The sequence below is a fragment of the Herpailurus yagouaroundi genome, unplaced genomic scaffold, assembly GCF_014898765.1.
Source record: "Herpailurus yagouaroundi ecotype Mexico unplaced genomic scaffold, PumYag 205, whole genome shotgun sequence".
Taxonomy (NCBI): domain Eukaryota; kingdom Metazoa; phylum Chordata; class Mammalia; order Carnivora; family Felidae; genus Herpailurus; species Herpailurus yagouaroundi.
The window spans coordinates 13085749-13101012 of NW_024412436.1; the positions used below are offsets into that span (position 1 = coordinate 13085749).

The window sequence follows — 15264 nt, forward strand, 5'->3', positions numbered from 1 at the left end:
GCGGCGGCGGCGGCGTGGGCAGCCCGAGTTGGGCGGGCCGCCCCAGAGGGGACGGGCGGCAGGTGGTGAGCGCCGGCTCCCTCTCCCCTCCCGGGCCGGAGGAGGCCAAGAGGAAGCCGCGAATCCTGCAGCGCGAGTTGCAGAACGTGCAGGTGAACCAGAAAGTGGGCCTGTTCGAGGCGCACATCCAGGCGCAGAGCTCCGCCGCTCAAGCGCCCCGCAGCCCGCGTTTGGGCAGGGCTCGCTCGCCCTCGCCGTGCCCCCTCCGCAGCAGCAGCCAGCCCCCGGGAAGGGTGCCGGCTCAGAGCGAGGAACGGAGGACAAAGTCATTGGGGGAGCAATGTCCAGAGACAGCGGAGGCCGGCTCCGGCCGGAGAGGAAGGGCGCCGGGCCAGTGCCTCTCCGAGGGCGAGGAGGGGGTGGCGCCCTCCCCCGGCCCGGCCGTCCCCCCAGGATCAGGGGCTCAGGGCCCAGCGGCTTCTGCGGTGGAGAAGGGGATCCCTGCCAGACCCCACTGTGGCTCACCCAGAGCTATGCAAACTGACCAGAGGGTCTCTCCGCCTTTGGGAGCGCGCAGCAGCCAAGTTCCCCCGGCGGGGCTGATCCGCGTGAACGTGGTGACGTCCACAGAAGTGGCAGTGAGAACCACATCCAGTGGGCCCCACCAGCCACACGACCCTGGCCTCACTGAGCCGGCTGAGAGGCCCCGCGAGCTTGGGGGTGTGCGCCCCCGGGGGTCTCTGGCCCAATGTCTCGGGCAGCCTCTGTGCGGAGAGAAGAGCCCAGCCCCAGAGAGGGGTGGGCCCTGCAGCCCAGAGCCCCCTGGGAAGGTGGAGGACGGAGATCCGCCCGGTGGCGGCGTGCGGGGCTCCGGGGCGCCTGAACCCCGAAGGCCGGAGGACAGGACTGTGAACGCGCAAAGCTCGGAGCTTTCTGAATCCCCGAGCCGGGTCAAGCCATCTCCAGACCTGGGCTCAGTAGGCCCTGCGGCGACCCAGGGTGGGGCCCCGGTGGTCGGGGAGCCTCGGCGGCGCTCCAGCGGAGTGGATGAAGGGTCTCTGACGCCCGGCCTGCTTGGGGGCAGCCGCTCAGCCCAGCCAGCGACCCGGGAGGAGGAGGCAGGAATTCCCTGTGGCGCGATGCTGGAGCCTTTGCCCTGCTGGACATCCGCGAAAGATCTGAAGAAACCTCAGTGCCTTCCTGGAGACAGGGTGGGTGTGCAGCCTGGGAGCTCCAGGGCTTGGCTGGGCCCCATGGAGGAAGCCCGGGCCTGGACGTGTGGCACAGGAATACAGCCACAGGGGACTTGGGGGAGCCAGCCGCCTGACGGAGACGCCCATCCCAGCCCAGAGCTGCTGTCCCCGGATCCGAAGGACAAGCCCTCCCCGGGAGAGGCCCGCAGCCCCAGCAATATACCCGCCGTCATCATTACCGACATGGGTGCCCAGGAGGACCAGACCGTGGAGGAGGTGCAGGGAAGTCCCCGGGGCACCTTGCCCCTGAGGAAACTGTCCTCTTCGTCTGCCTCCTCCACTGGCTTCTCCTCTTCCTATGAGGACTCGGAGGAGGACATCTCCAGTGACCCTGAGCGCTGCCTGGACCCCAACTCCGCCTTCCTGCATACCCTGGACCAGCAGAAGCCCAGAGTGGTAAGTCTTGTTCAGAGATTTTCCTTTAACTAGTTTTTACCCCCCTGTTTTTCTTCCTTTCTACTGAGTCTCTCTTGGAGACTCTTGATCCATGCCCTGGGGCAGTCACAACTTATAATCCTCTGCAGGTGCATTTGCAGGGGGGCGGGGGGGGGGCAGTGCTAGGCACTGACTGTGCACTTTGCAGCTTGGACAGTGAATCGAGTCACTTCGATCACTATTTCCACATACGTGTTAAAAAAACAATTTTTTAACGTGCCTCTCTGGTAGGTCGCCATTCACTTCTTGGGGAGGTAATATTCATGAGTATTACCAAAAACTTCCTGATTAATCCCCAAAGATCATAAACAGAGCTGCTGACTAGCTTTTTCGTCTGATGAGGTGAAACACTTAATTCTGCGATACCTTTAGGCGGAGGGAGACTGAGCAGGTCATGGAATTAACCCAGCTTCTAGGGACAGGCCAAGGCAAATGAGCGATGGGATTCTCTGCTGGGGCCCCGAAAGCTGTGGGTGTGCTTGTGACCGGTCTGTTGGGTGCAGAACGACCTAGCCTCAGGTAGCAAAGTCAGGACACTGCAGTGTTTGTGGGACCAGTGTAACTGAGATACAGGTTTGGTGTGTGAATGAAAAACAAAACCATGCTTTGCGCTAAGCAGACAGTTTTTAAAATACCAGAATGTTATGTTCGGTTGAACTGCCCGAGACAGGCACTGGGTGTTACCTCTGGGGTTGATAACTCCTAATAGATGTGCCTGGTGGCTGGTGTAGGTGCATTTCAGATCCGTTTTCAACTGCGTTTCATCATACTGACATCCTGTTCTGGCTGTGGCGGTGGACAGACGGGAGTTTTATTTCTATAACATAGTCAATCTCAGGCCTAGGCTGTTTTCACTCTTAGGATCAGAGCATCTCACGGAAGACGTTAAGAGTCGACGCTAGCACTTCGGAAAAGGTCTGGACTTTCTCTTAGCTTTTCCAGAGTATGGGGAATTTCCTAGGTCTTGTGCAACCCGGGGGGGGTGGTGGGGGGGGGGGGAAGTCTGCATTTTCTTGTAGCAGGTAGCTTTCTGATTTCATTTGAAATAGCATGGACCGTTCATCGTACCGCAGTTCACTTCAGCCACAGCCACCGAGAACCGTGGGTTTGCACCTCGCGTCCTTCTCTAAGGCGTTTTGGACCTTCACGCAGGTTCCTCTGTGACTCCCCCTGGAGAAATCACAGTTGTGGGCATTTCTTTTCTTGAAGCTCCGCTTTCTGCTGGTGAGGCGGGGGCAAATGTCTGTGCAAAGTCTGGCCCCGATCAGCCTGGCGTTTTGTGGCGGGACGGGGCTGCGGGCACGGGACACACGCATACCATCTTGGAGGAGGCATGGTGTGCCTGGAAGGAGCGAGACAGGCGGGTGAAGGGACTGCCTCTCACTGCGGGCGCAGTTCGCATTTCTCTGCCTTCCTGCCCACGGTCGCAGGCCTGGTGGAGGAGAGACGGTCCTCGGCTCTTTTGCCATTTGCTTTTCAACCCCCACCCCGCCCCCCAACCCCGCACGGCCAGAGCTGCTTCGACTTCTTCTCCAGCCTTGCATTCGGCCTCTCTCGTGATGGATTAGCGGCTCCTGTTGGCTAGTTCTCAAAACAGCCTCCGTGTCCCAGTGTCTGCGGAGGACTCTCGTCCGGGAAGCGAGTTAAAGGCGAGATGAGGCAGGACAGGTGCTGACTCTTTTTGTTCATTTGCCAACCGAGGGAGCGGACGTTTGAGTGGCGTGGCGTGAGCTCACAGGTCCAGAGGCGGGAGTGAGGCCTGCGGGTGGGTTAGGGTTGGGTGGGCCAGCCTGCCTCCCACCTCTGCAAGGTTTTCGGACACCCACGGAGCGGAGCCAGGGAAAAATCCCCTGCCGGCTTCACTCTGAGTCACGTGAGGCCGACGGGGCGTGCGTGGGGGAGGGGGCAGGGCGGGTAACCAACTGGAAATTATGGGATCCTAGGGACTTTTCAGCTTCTGGTTGAGTGCTTGCGCGCTAAGCCAAGTTTTCTTTCTCTTGTACAGACTTTTGGTGGAGCCTCATCTGGGGCCCCAAAACACCTTCTTGGGTCAAACATCACTTGATTATCCGAGATTGATATTTTGTCCACGGGAGGCCAGACGGCTTGATGGGCTGGGCCTTCTGGTGGGGCCCTCAGGGCTTTGCGGGGGAAACCTGGGTGTCGCCGTCTTCTGAGGGGCCAAGGACCGGGGTCCTCTCTCCCCTCCCGGCTCCGCCGCTCCTGTCTTTAGGGCTGCCCTGCCCCACCGGTGCACACACCCTCGCACGTTCACACTCACCCCTGCTCACACCCACGCACGCTCACCCTTGCCCTCTCATGTTCACCCTCTCACACACCCTCACACCTGCTCGCTCACACCCACCCGTACACACAGGCTTGAAATTGCACGTTCAGCCTGGCCCTCGGACCCACGCTGACAATGTTTTATGCTGCTCTGCCTCTCCCCGGAGTGAAGCCTTTTCTGCCTGGAGCAGCAGGTGCCTTACTCGTGCGGAGGAGTGGGTTTGTGACGCTGTGCGGGCGGTGGCGGGGCGGGGGGGGGGGGGGTGGGGAGGGGGGGGATGGGTGGAGACGCCCGCCGGATGCTGAAGCTGGTGACTTTGTTAGCTTCCGCCGGGTCTCCCGCCACCCTGGGGCCAGTGCACGAAATCCATGGGCCCTCCCTGTGGTTCAAAACAAAGTGAAGAGCAGGTTGTTTGGAAATGCGCTCTGAAAGTTGCCTGGCCATTCAGATGACGCACGATGGCAGGGGCCTTTTTACTGGAAGGGAATGTGGGCAGCAGGCCGGTCTCTCCTTTGCTTCCGGGGGTGGGAGCTGCACAGACATCCTCAGAAACGTGCAGAGTGCCTCAGGCCTTTCCTGCAGCGTGGGCTTTGCTTCTGATGAGCCTGACAGGTGCCTGCCCCTGCCCCGGAAGGTTCCAAGGTTTTGCACCTGCCTGTCTGTTCGTGAAAGATCAGAGGCTTGAAATGTGCTCAGAAGTGACAGCATCGCCTGCCTCATGTTCCGAGGGCTTGCATTCAGGCCCATCCCCACTACTGTTCTCTGCCATCTGAAGGGAAGCGAATTGCACCAGCGAGGATGGTGTCCTTGCTTTTGTCCTGTGAGACGACTACAAATTAATCAGCAGTTCCTTACTTTCCTCTGTCTTTCCATTAAAAGTATCCGGGCCATTGAAACGCCAGGCTTAAAGGGTACGTTAAAATATGCATCCAGCTTGGGGCGCCTGGGTGGCTCAGGCGGTTGAGCATCCAACTTCGGCTCAGGTCATGATCTCGCGGTTTGTGGGTTCGAGCCCCGCGTCAGGCTCTGTGCTGACAGCTCGGGGCCTGGAGCCTGCTTCTGATTCTGTGTCTCCCTCTCTCTCTGCTCCTCCCCGGCTCACACTCTGTCTCTCTCTCAAAAATCAACAAAGATTTTTTTAAAATTAAAAAAAAACCATGCACGCGGCTGACTTTAAAAAGTGGATTTTATTGATTTATTCCAAAATTGTAGTATCAGTGACGTGTGCCTGAAACAAAACAAAACACTGGCTACGGACCCGGGGAATACATAAAGAAGTATCTTCTAAAATCCTTCCAAAATCCTTGCCTTCTTTGTGCTTACTGTTTTTTAAGGGCCACTGGAAATTTGTTTCTTTTTCTTTTTCTTTTTTAATATTGAGTAGTTCTGTGTTTTTGTTTTTGTTTTAGTGAAAAACTAACTCTGACATGCGGTAAAAATTCAAACAGTTTAAAATGGTTTTATGTGGTTTTGAAAAATGTAAAACCTTTATTTTGGGTAAGTCAAGTTAAAATTTAGAAACGTTTCCAGGGGTACTTAGAAAAAAATCAATCTAATGGTGAGTACTCTTAGAGAGAAAATTCTTTTCTGGATGAGTATACTGAAGGCTCAGATCTGTGGGGTTCGGGGTCCAGGCTGCACGCGCTATTTTCTGGAGATGGGGCTGGGGCCCCCCTTTTTTCTCTCGGGGAAGATCTTTCTGGTGAGGCCTCAGCACCCCGAGTCATTTATGTAAGGCTCAGGTGTTAGCCTGATCTGTTTAGGGATGAGGAAACCGAGACTCAGACAGAGAAGGAGGCCCAAGGTCCACCTCCCTGACTCAGTTTCCTCCTTTTGAAATGTACGTATTGTGTGAAGATGCTCTCGTGGAGATACTCGATCTCCGTCTAGGGCTGTCTCTGTGACGATATAATTCTAGACTTTTGCATCAAACCTGGAGGAGGCGAAGAATGCGGATGCCGAGGCCCAAACCGGGCACGTTTAATTTCGTGCTTTTGCTGAAGACCCAGCAGTTGATCCGCCCCTCTTCCTCTCTTTACCGGAAGACTGGTTCTTTGTAATATCGCATTGAAAAAGCGTCACACGTCGTCAGTACCATACCCAAGATTCTCATTAATAATCAGACTGCTATTTAGAGGCGGTTCTGATCGGAGGCCAGAACGTGAACCTGAGAAGTCAAAGAGACATTCTGTTATCTGAGGGCTTTGACTCCCGCAGATATTTAAGTTTGGAAACAGACTTGGACTGCACAGAGCCAGAACATCGTGTTACCAGAGGCGACGAGGTATCGAGAAAAAGCGAGCCGAACAGTGAGGCGTTGCAGAAACGCAGCTCAAGCCGTACTTGGCCTTCAGGTTTGACAAGAAAAACGTATTACACTAGTCAGTTGCTGCTTTTAGAGAAAGGCCTTTCAGGTGTCCCGTGAATCATTTCCAGAACTTTTGTTCTTTACGCGCTGCCGTCACTTTTCTGATTTTTGTTGGCACACGCCTGCCAAGTGTAGTTACAGATTCGATGTAGTTCTGTGCGAGCTCCGAGGAGGATTGGTAACATTGCCGAGGCTTATTCTATTCTGCCGGGTTGCGACTCACTTACCCGAAGGCAGAATGTGAAAGTACTTAATGGGAAGAATTTTCTATCTTGGTATTCAGGTCCTCTGCCGGTGACTCGGGATTAATTCGGGACGTCCTGCGTGGTGTAGTCGTCGCACCTCCAGCGTGGAAAGTGCTACGGGTTTTGAGGGGCAACGAAGTTCTGCACTCCAGGCCCTCACATCCATGATTTGCAGTGATGTTTTTTTTTCTCCTGACCAGGTAGAATTGACAATGGAAAAGATGGCTTTTTCACAAATCCGGGAGCACACTGTTTCGGAAATCAAACCAAACGCAAATGTGGACTCTTTCATAATATGAAAAGCCATTTAGAGGGCCAACTGCCATTTTTGTAAAGCATATTTATTTTGAGAGTGAGCGAGCGAGAGAGAGAGAGAGAGAGAGAGTGCATGCGATGGGGGGAGGGGGCAGACAGGGGGAGAGAGAGAATCCCAAGCAGGCTCCGCACTGTCGGCGCAGAGCCCCATGCGGGGCTCGAACTCACGAACCGTGAGATCATGACCTGAGCTGAAATCAAGAGTCGGACGCTTCACTGACTGAGCCGCCCAGGCACCTGCCCGACTGCCATTTTAACATGTGGATGTTTGGGATTTTGTATGTCCGATTCTCCCGAGACCGTGCGCCCTTCCTGTGACGGCCGGCATGCTGTGAGCTTCGTGACTCGAGGTCATTGGCGCTATAGGCGGTCTCAACACCTGGAGCAGGAACACCCAGCATTGTGGCGCTCCCTCCGACCAACGGGTCCAGTGCACCTGGCCGTGGAGGCCACCGTGGAGGTCTGGAGGAACCTGCTGTCCTGGTCCCGTGACCCTGCAGTCACAGTCAGCTTGCGGGGGTTCTGCCACCAGCCTGAGTCTCACTGCGGTCCTGCCAGACATCTGGTGGTTCATTTTTCCAGGAGGGAGCTATTATTTTAAAGATGGTGCGGGTCTCCGTGGCTGGAAGGCACCCTGAATGTGTTTGATCTCATGAGGATGTTGAGCCTCTGTTCTTGATATTAAAAAACTAGCAACCACACTGGGGCGCCTGGGTGGCTCCATCGGTTAAGCGTCCGACTCTTGATTGTGGCTCAGGTCATGCTCTCACAGCTCATGAGTTCGAGCCCCGCATCGGGCTCTGTGCTGACAGCTCAGAGCCTGGAGCCTGCTTCGGATTCTGTGTCTCCGGCTCTCTCTGCCCTTCCCCTGCTCGCGCTCTGTCTCTCTCTCAAAAATAAATAAACAGTAAAAAAAAATAAGAAGAAGAGCTTTACTATAGCGTATGTAGTTAGCATGATATAAATCCTAGAGCTCGATTCCTCCAATACCCACATTTTACCGGTGAGAACAGCAAAGCCGAAGAATATTCAGTACAGTGGCCAGACCCACCTTTACATTCTTCTTTTTGCTTTAAAAACGTGGCTAGTGGATAAGCTCCTTACTCCCCCTGGGAGATCCTCCTTTGCTTTAAATACAGTGCATGTTTTCAAAACCTTTGTGAAACGGTTGAGGGAATGAATGAATGAATGAGAGACAGTATCTCTGCTGCGTTACCTGCGCATGAAGGAAATATAGAATCTTCTAGAAGATGGAGAACGATGAAAGGGGAAAAAGAACAATGAAGACCAGCTCACTCCTTCTGTGACCTTACGGCCACACGGTTCAGGGTGCCCGACTGGGGTGTAGGCGACTTGGTGAGATCCCAGTGTGCCCCTGGCCCTGCGGAACATGGCGAGAGCAGGGATGACCCCCCCCAGCCTGCTGCGAGCTGAGTGAAGGTGGGTTTGTGAGAGTGCCTAGCGCCGCGCCTGGCTCGCAGGAGAGGCTCCAGCGGTGTCAGTCGAGGTGGGATCGGGAGACATTCTGAGTATCGGGGCCGCATCTGGAAAATTCCTTGGGCCCCTTGCAAGAAATGCCCTGTGGCAATCCTGGGATGGCGTTTCCATGTGGTGAATCTCCCCCCGCCACAAGGGCTGGGATGAAATGGATTTCTCAGAGACCACAGTTCGCAGGCCGTCGTGGAAACACAGGCGTTTCGTGCAGCGGTGGTCACGGGACGTCGAGAGCAAGGCCGGCCGGCCCTTCTAGAGTGGTTTCCTTTTGTGTGGTCTCGGGGATGGGATTCCGTTGGGACGGGGCGTCCAGGAGACCCTCGGGGCAGAGTGCGTACGGGGCGACCACGCTGGTGTGCTGGCGGGACCTTGCTTTCTCTGGTGAGGAGTGGCTTGGGCTAAGTCAACACGCCGGCTTTGACTAACTGGTCCTGCGTGTTTCTCAACAACTGCGTTAAGAATTCCCTGTTAGAAATCAGATCTTTCCCCTCCGTTGAGCTTTACTGGGGCATTTTATTGACTTGTTATCACTTAATGGAAACCCATTCAATGGAAGGTAACTTTGCAGGCGGCTGCAGTCAATACTCCCTCGGGGGGCGCCCCGCCCCCAGGAATTTTTACTTCTCTTTTGCACCAAACTGGCTCAGTTTTACGAGATAACCAAAAAGCAGGAGCCTCATACAGCCGGTAAGCGAGCAGACTGTCTCTGCCGTTCATATTCACGTATAATGTCATTGGGGGGATACGTTTTTACTCCCCACCTCGGAATAAGCAGGAAAAATTCTCACTCCACCTTGAGGCGGGGCAGGGGGGTGGTGGTGACTTTTCATCTAAAGAAGATCCTCCCTCATGAAGTTCACCGTTCATCCTGTGAATCCAGCATTTTGCACTTTTGTGGTAACGATTCGATTCGGGTTTGCCTAACTCAGAAGGTGCTGATGCCGGCCGAGGCTCCCACCCACCCCCACCCCCCCCACCCCCGCCGGGCTCTCCCCGAAGGAGCCCTTTCTTGGCCCCGGCACAAAGCGCATCCGAGGGCAGGAATGAGGGACTTTGGCCTTGGGCTTTTAGAGCACTGAGAGCACAGACACCCGGCTCAAGGGGCCTCTGCGTCGGGCCGGCGGCCCCCCCATGTAATCAGAACGAATAAACTGGACTGTTTTGCAAGAAGCTGTAATAGGTTGTATATTACCAGGCTTGACTCCGCGGGACGGAGGGATTTGGGGACGGGCCATCCACCAGCTCAGTCTGCAATCTCTCTTGGTATGCTGCAAGCTGGCGGGGCCTGGGTGGTTACAGGGGAGGTCACTGCGCCCCCAGGCCGTTTCCAGCACGTGTTTTTCCAATTTCCCTGACATTCTTTCCAGGCTCAGCTCAATTTGTTTTCCTCTTCTCTATGGCAATTGATGACTGGGTCATAAAGTGTATGATTCTGCATAATCTCCTGCGAGGGCTGCTTCCAGAGTTAATATAGGAGCTGGTGTGTGTCTAGTCCCCCGCGGTGCAGGGGTGCGTACTGCTTTTTACAAGTGAGGGACCTGAAGGGTAGATGCGATACATAATACGGTTCGCCTCTCCACTCCGGGGAGCTCGTACCGGCTGGGGTGTCGAGGCGAACTTGGGAGTGTATCACTTCTGTCATCCTTATCTAACCTGAATCTGGCAGCAGGAAACTGAAAAGGCCTGGGTATGACCATGACATAAACAGTTGAATCTCTTAACAATGTCAAGTGGAAAATCCAGCCGCAGCCAGTAGTGTAAGAAATGGCTGGGACGTTTTGTAGGGGCGGCAAATTCCAGGTTGCTGAGTGTTCAAGCTGGGAGGTTGGGAGACACTGTCTGGGTCTGAGAAAGTGCTGAAAAATCCTTACAGATGCAGAATCGGCTAATGGGGGGGGGCGGGGGGCATTTCACACGCCTCGTAGTGGATATTTGAGTCTAAATGAGGTTCTTGGAAACCTCTTCGCCCTGCCCTGTCACCCGGCCATCATCACTGTGGCTCCAGCATTAAGGACTCATTAGCACGGAGCATCTTGCTAGTTTCAAGTCATTTAGGAGTCCTCTGGGGACTCTGCTGGGCATACTCCCAGAGTGCAGTGTGCTGGAAAGGCTAGTGCCTCTCGGATCCGCACCTGGCATCTTTGGGCCGTGGGATCCTCATCTGTGAAATGGGTATATCGATAAAGCCTTTCTACTTCGTGTGGTCTTTGTGAGTCTCTAGTGAGATCGCGTCTGTAGAGTCCTTTTGAGAGAGTGTGAGTCTTTCCTGCCTAAACTAGTTTCTTTTTTAATTTTTTTTAAACATTTATTTATTATTGAGAGACAGAGAGACACAGAGCGTGAGCAGGGGAGGGGTAGAGAGAGGTAGAATCCGAAGCGGGCTCCAGGCTGTGAGCAATCAGCACAGAGCCCGACGCGGGGCTCGAACTCACAAACTGCGAGATCATGCCCTGAGTAGGCGATTCTGGGGTCCGCATCCTGTTGTCAGTACAGCCACCCCCTGCCTGAGCCACCCCCTCGGCCTGTGTGGACCGTGGACGAAGCTTCCTGCCCTGTGCTTTGCTGCCTCTGTGCATAGGTCGGGAAGCAGATGTGATGGACATTCGGGCAGCTGCGAAGGGCGAGGAGGGGGCCACGAGGCAGGGGTCCGGTGTTCCTGGAACAGGCCTGTGGGCTCGTGAATAATTGAGAAGGAGACCGTGCTCCGTCTAGGGTTTGAGGATATCTAATGGGAGCATTGATTTTTCCAATACCACGTCGTGATTTTCTCTCCTGGGTCCCGCACAGTGCAAGAGGAGAATCCAGCAAGGTCTTGAATGTTTAGAGCGGACGTTACATGCAGCAGCTATCAACTGGGCACTTCCTAAGCGTGTCTGGGCCCGGGGCTGGACCCGGAAACCTCGGCACAGAGCTGGACCTCCCATCTGGTGGCCGCCCACGGTGACGGGCGGACGTTGCAGCCCAGTGGCTGCCCAGACAGCTGGCGTGTACCTGCCGGCCGTGTCTGCAGATGCCTGTGCGGAAGACAACGTCTTAACTGATGCCCGTCCTTGGACATCTGCCCTCTGAAGGCAGAGCTGATGCCAACAGACATACTTGAGATTTGCGAAACTCAAGAACAGGTTGTGTGGCTGTGAGGACAAGCATGCTCCTTAGACGGGAGCTAATAAGTAACGAGGTGGCGGGCGAAACACAGGCCGCCCCAGTGCGTGTTGTAGAACAACAAACAGGGTGACGCGGGACTGAATTTGGGCACTGGCCCCTGGGAAGGGAGTCTGGGTGAGGCCTTGAGGTTGCTTCTTCTGCTAGAGGTGGCCAAGCCAGAGGGGGCTGTTCTGGATCCGAAGGCTCCAGGAGGCCGGAAAGAAAAGGGGCGGCACAGCTCGTCCCCTGCACCCCCTCCCCTCGCCTTAATGCCACGCACCGGACTCCATGCAGATTGACGGTCAGCTGATAAAAGATGCCGTGAGTGAGCGGTGCATGTAAATGTGCTCCCGAGAGGCCAAAACGGGGCCTCGGGAGATTCCCCCCCCCACCCCCACCCCCGTTGACCAGAGGAACGTGGTCAGGAAGGCTGGGATGGACTTCTGTTCAGTAAGTGTTTGCCGAGTAAGGGCCCTGGGGCAGCGGGGCGGGGGCGGGGGGCGTGGAGAGAGGGAGACACGGAATACGAAGCAGCCTCGGGGCTCCCAGCTGTCAGCACAGAGCCCGACGCGGGGCTCGAACTCACAGACCGCGAGATCATGAAGCTCCACCGGCTGAGCCACCCAGGCGCCCCTCCTTCTCCTTTCTGCCCCTCCGTTTCAACATCTGTCAAATGGGACTGATAACTCCGCCTCCGCCTTCAGGTCGTGGGCCTTAGGTGAGGCCTCGTACATTTTGCGGTGCCTCGTACCGGGTCTGGAGCGGCTCGTGCTCTCGAAATGCACAGCAGACAGTAACCACGTGCCTTGGACGTGGCCGTGGGGTCCCTGGTCATCGTTGTCTGCTTGGGTGAGAAGCGGGTTCCCGAGGGACCCTTCTTCCCCTGGAAGGAGGCACAGGGGCTTTGGAGGAGGGGCTGTGCTGCTCCCGGGGAGCACGGAAGTAAGACGGGCGCTGGAGAGTGGGGGCTCAGGCCTTCGGGCCCGAATTCGCACCCACATTCTGTCCCGGAGTCTGTCCCTTGCGGGGACTTCACTCCTCTGTGCCTCGGTTTCCTCGTCTCGCCCTCCTGGGCCATTGGGGAGACGAAGTGGGCCGTGCAGCCCAGGACGGGCGTGGGGAGAGGTCCCCATGCCAAGTGCAGCTCGTGGCCCAGGATGACAAACCAGGGGAGGACTGACTTTCTCAAAGAGGTTTCTCTGTTGCAGGAGAGGGCCTCACTCTGGTACCAGGGCACAGCCCTGAAGTGTCAAAAACAATGCGTTGTATTCAGCTGCCGGCCAGGGGGTGTCTGGTTACTCACCTGAGACCAGTCCCTCCTCATAATGTTTTGGAGGTGGAAACCGGCCCGGGTCATCCAGGCAGAGGGGTGGAAGGCCCCATCCCTTCTCACCCCTCCCCCCCGCTGCCCTGCTTGCTCAGCGCGGCTCACGGGAGACAGGAGGGGTACATACGTGTATCTAAGAAACCCCACCACTTTGTCTAGCTGGGGATCATCTGGGACCAGGGACGTCTCGGATGTGTGACTTCATTGGCCTTCCCTGGGCCCTAGCTGCTGGCGGGCTGGGCGCATGCTTACTAAAGCAGGCTCTTTCTCCTCTTCAAGAGATGCTTGCTTTCACTGCAGGCCCCATGGAGGCCTTGGGGACCAGGCTGGGGGGGTCTCCGCGGGCCGCTTCGCACGCCCTCCCCTCCCCCCAGCTCCTCCTCCGACGCGAGCAGAGGGGAGCCTTCCCAGCACCTCCTGGTCGCATGGCTGCTCTTTGCCATTGTCCAGACCTGGCAGCTGGACTGTTCCTCGGGGCCGGGGTGGTCGCCGGGGGTGTGAAGGGAAGACCCGGTCAGGTGGATGGTGAGCGTCGGAGCCCCAGCAAGGCCCGTGGGACCCTGTGCAGACACCGGCAGGAGCTGGAGCTGTGGGGTGACCGGTCCCCACCAGGGCTGACGTCGGCATAGCCCCGGGCCCCCGCCTGCCTAATCCCGGCGTCTGCATCACCACCCCTTTAACACGGGTGTAGAAACCCTCCTTTCCTCCTGGCTGTAAAGTGAGGCGGGTGGCCTGCTGCCTTAACCCTCGGGCTCCCCACCTTTCCTGCCTGCAGCTGGTCCACATGAGCCCACGTGTGTCCCAGGACGGCGGCGAGACCTCTGGGCAGAGTGTCCAGGCCCTGAACGGTCGGCTCCTTCGCCTGACGTTTGTGGGCCGTGCCCCTTTCCGGAGAGATGTGTCCCCGGCCCGACCCGGGGGTACGTCTTCCCCAAGCCCCAGACTCCTGCCCTTTGCAGGGACCCAGAGGCTGGCGTCTGGGAGGAACGAAACCACTAAAAGAGCTCGTTAGTCTGTGGCAGCCTTGACCTCAGGGGCGGTGTGAGAGGCCGAGCTGGACAGAGGCTGCCTTATTTTGCCCCAGTCTGGAAATACACACAGTGCCGTAATTAATTTCGAGCCCAGGCCAAAGCCATAGGAGCAGCGTCTGGGACACTGTTTGCCTTGCGGTATCACACTATACATTCAAAAATCATCCCGCTCCCTGGGGAGAGCCGCTCCCGCCTCACTGAAGGCTGCCGGTCCGCACGGAGAAGCTGAACACCGTCCTGCAGGTCCCGAGGCTCTCCGTGGCGTCCCTTGTGGCCTAGCCTGGGTTTCCCATTTTCAGCCACGGGCCTCAGATACCACATCCCCAGGAGAGTGTCACCCAGGAGCTGCAGCGGCCGGGAGCCCTGGGGTCGATGGGAAGGGACCTGAGCGTCCCAGACGGCGCATCACTGGGGACTGTCAGCCTGGCCCCCCACTGTACTTTGGGGACATGTGACACCGACTTTGGAAAGAAGATTTCAAGAACTTCAGAAAACAGTTCACCGTGCGGGGCCCCGGGTGGCTCAGTCGGCCTGCGCGTCTCGAGTCTTGGTTTCAGCTCGGGCCAGGATCTCACGGTTCGTGAGTTCGAGCCCCGCGTCGGGTTCTGCGCTGACAGCACGGAGCCTGCTTGGGATTCTCTCTCTCCCTCTCTCTGCGTCTCCCCCGATCGCGTGCACGCCTTCTCTCTCAAAATAAGTTAAAAAAAAAAATGATACACTTAAAAAAAAAAAGGAAACAGTTCACTGTGACCGCGCGACCAGGTATTCTGGAAGAGAACGTGAGTCCTGAATAGAGGTTTTGAACACGCAGGGGCACGGAGGATAGGATGGAGAGGACCTGGCTCGTCAGTGCTGCTTCTGACGTTCCCCGGGGGTTACGTTACTAAAAATTCAGCACGAGTTCACCGTGGGGTGCAGCAACAGCAATAAACAATAAACAGCAATAACGAAACAAAAGCAGCTACGATTTCTGACCTGTCTGTTGTGTGCCAGGCGCGTTCTCTGAATGACTTCGTTTTAACTTTGGCAAGGTGTGTGTTTTCCTTCTTCCCCGGCAAACGGACTGAGGATCTGATGGACGAGGTTGTCGTCCAGCCGCACAGCCCGTAAACGGCCGTCCGTAATGTGTCGCCTGGGAGGAAGGTGGTCCTCTGTGCGCAGGGAGCGCTCGCTTCAGTTCTGGGCCCTGGGCTTCAGGGGGCTGGGGGCTGGCTGTACTGCGGGCAGTGAGAAAGGGGTTTGCTGGCCAAGGGGTCTGAGCAGAAGCCGTGGAGACAGATGGTCGAGGGCATCCGGGTCGCCGTGCCTTGGACGTACTCTGTCATCTGGGGGTCGGGGTGGGGGGCCGAAGAGTCGTCTGTCATC

General features: G+C 56.6%; 1 protein-coding gene across 1 annotated transcript in view; it reads left to right on the top strand.

Annotated features, from left to right (window-relative positions):
- Positions 1–2: 2 nt before the first annotated feature.
- The window catches only part of ITPKB (inositol-trisphosphate 3-kinase B), a gene marked incomplete at its 5' end in the record, with an annotated part of 86942 nt that continues 71680 nt past the window's right edge, over positions 3–15264 (top strand). The window contains one exon of the mRNA XM_040451656.1: positions 3–1649. Coding sequence (XP_040307590.1) covers positions 3–1649 — 1647 coding nt within the window. The remainder of the gene's footprint in view (positions 1650–15264) is intronic.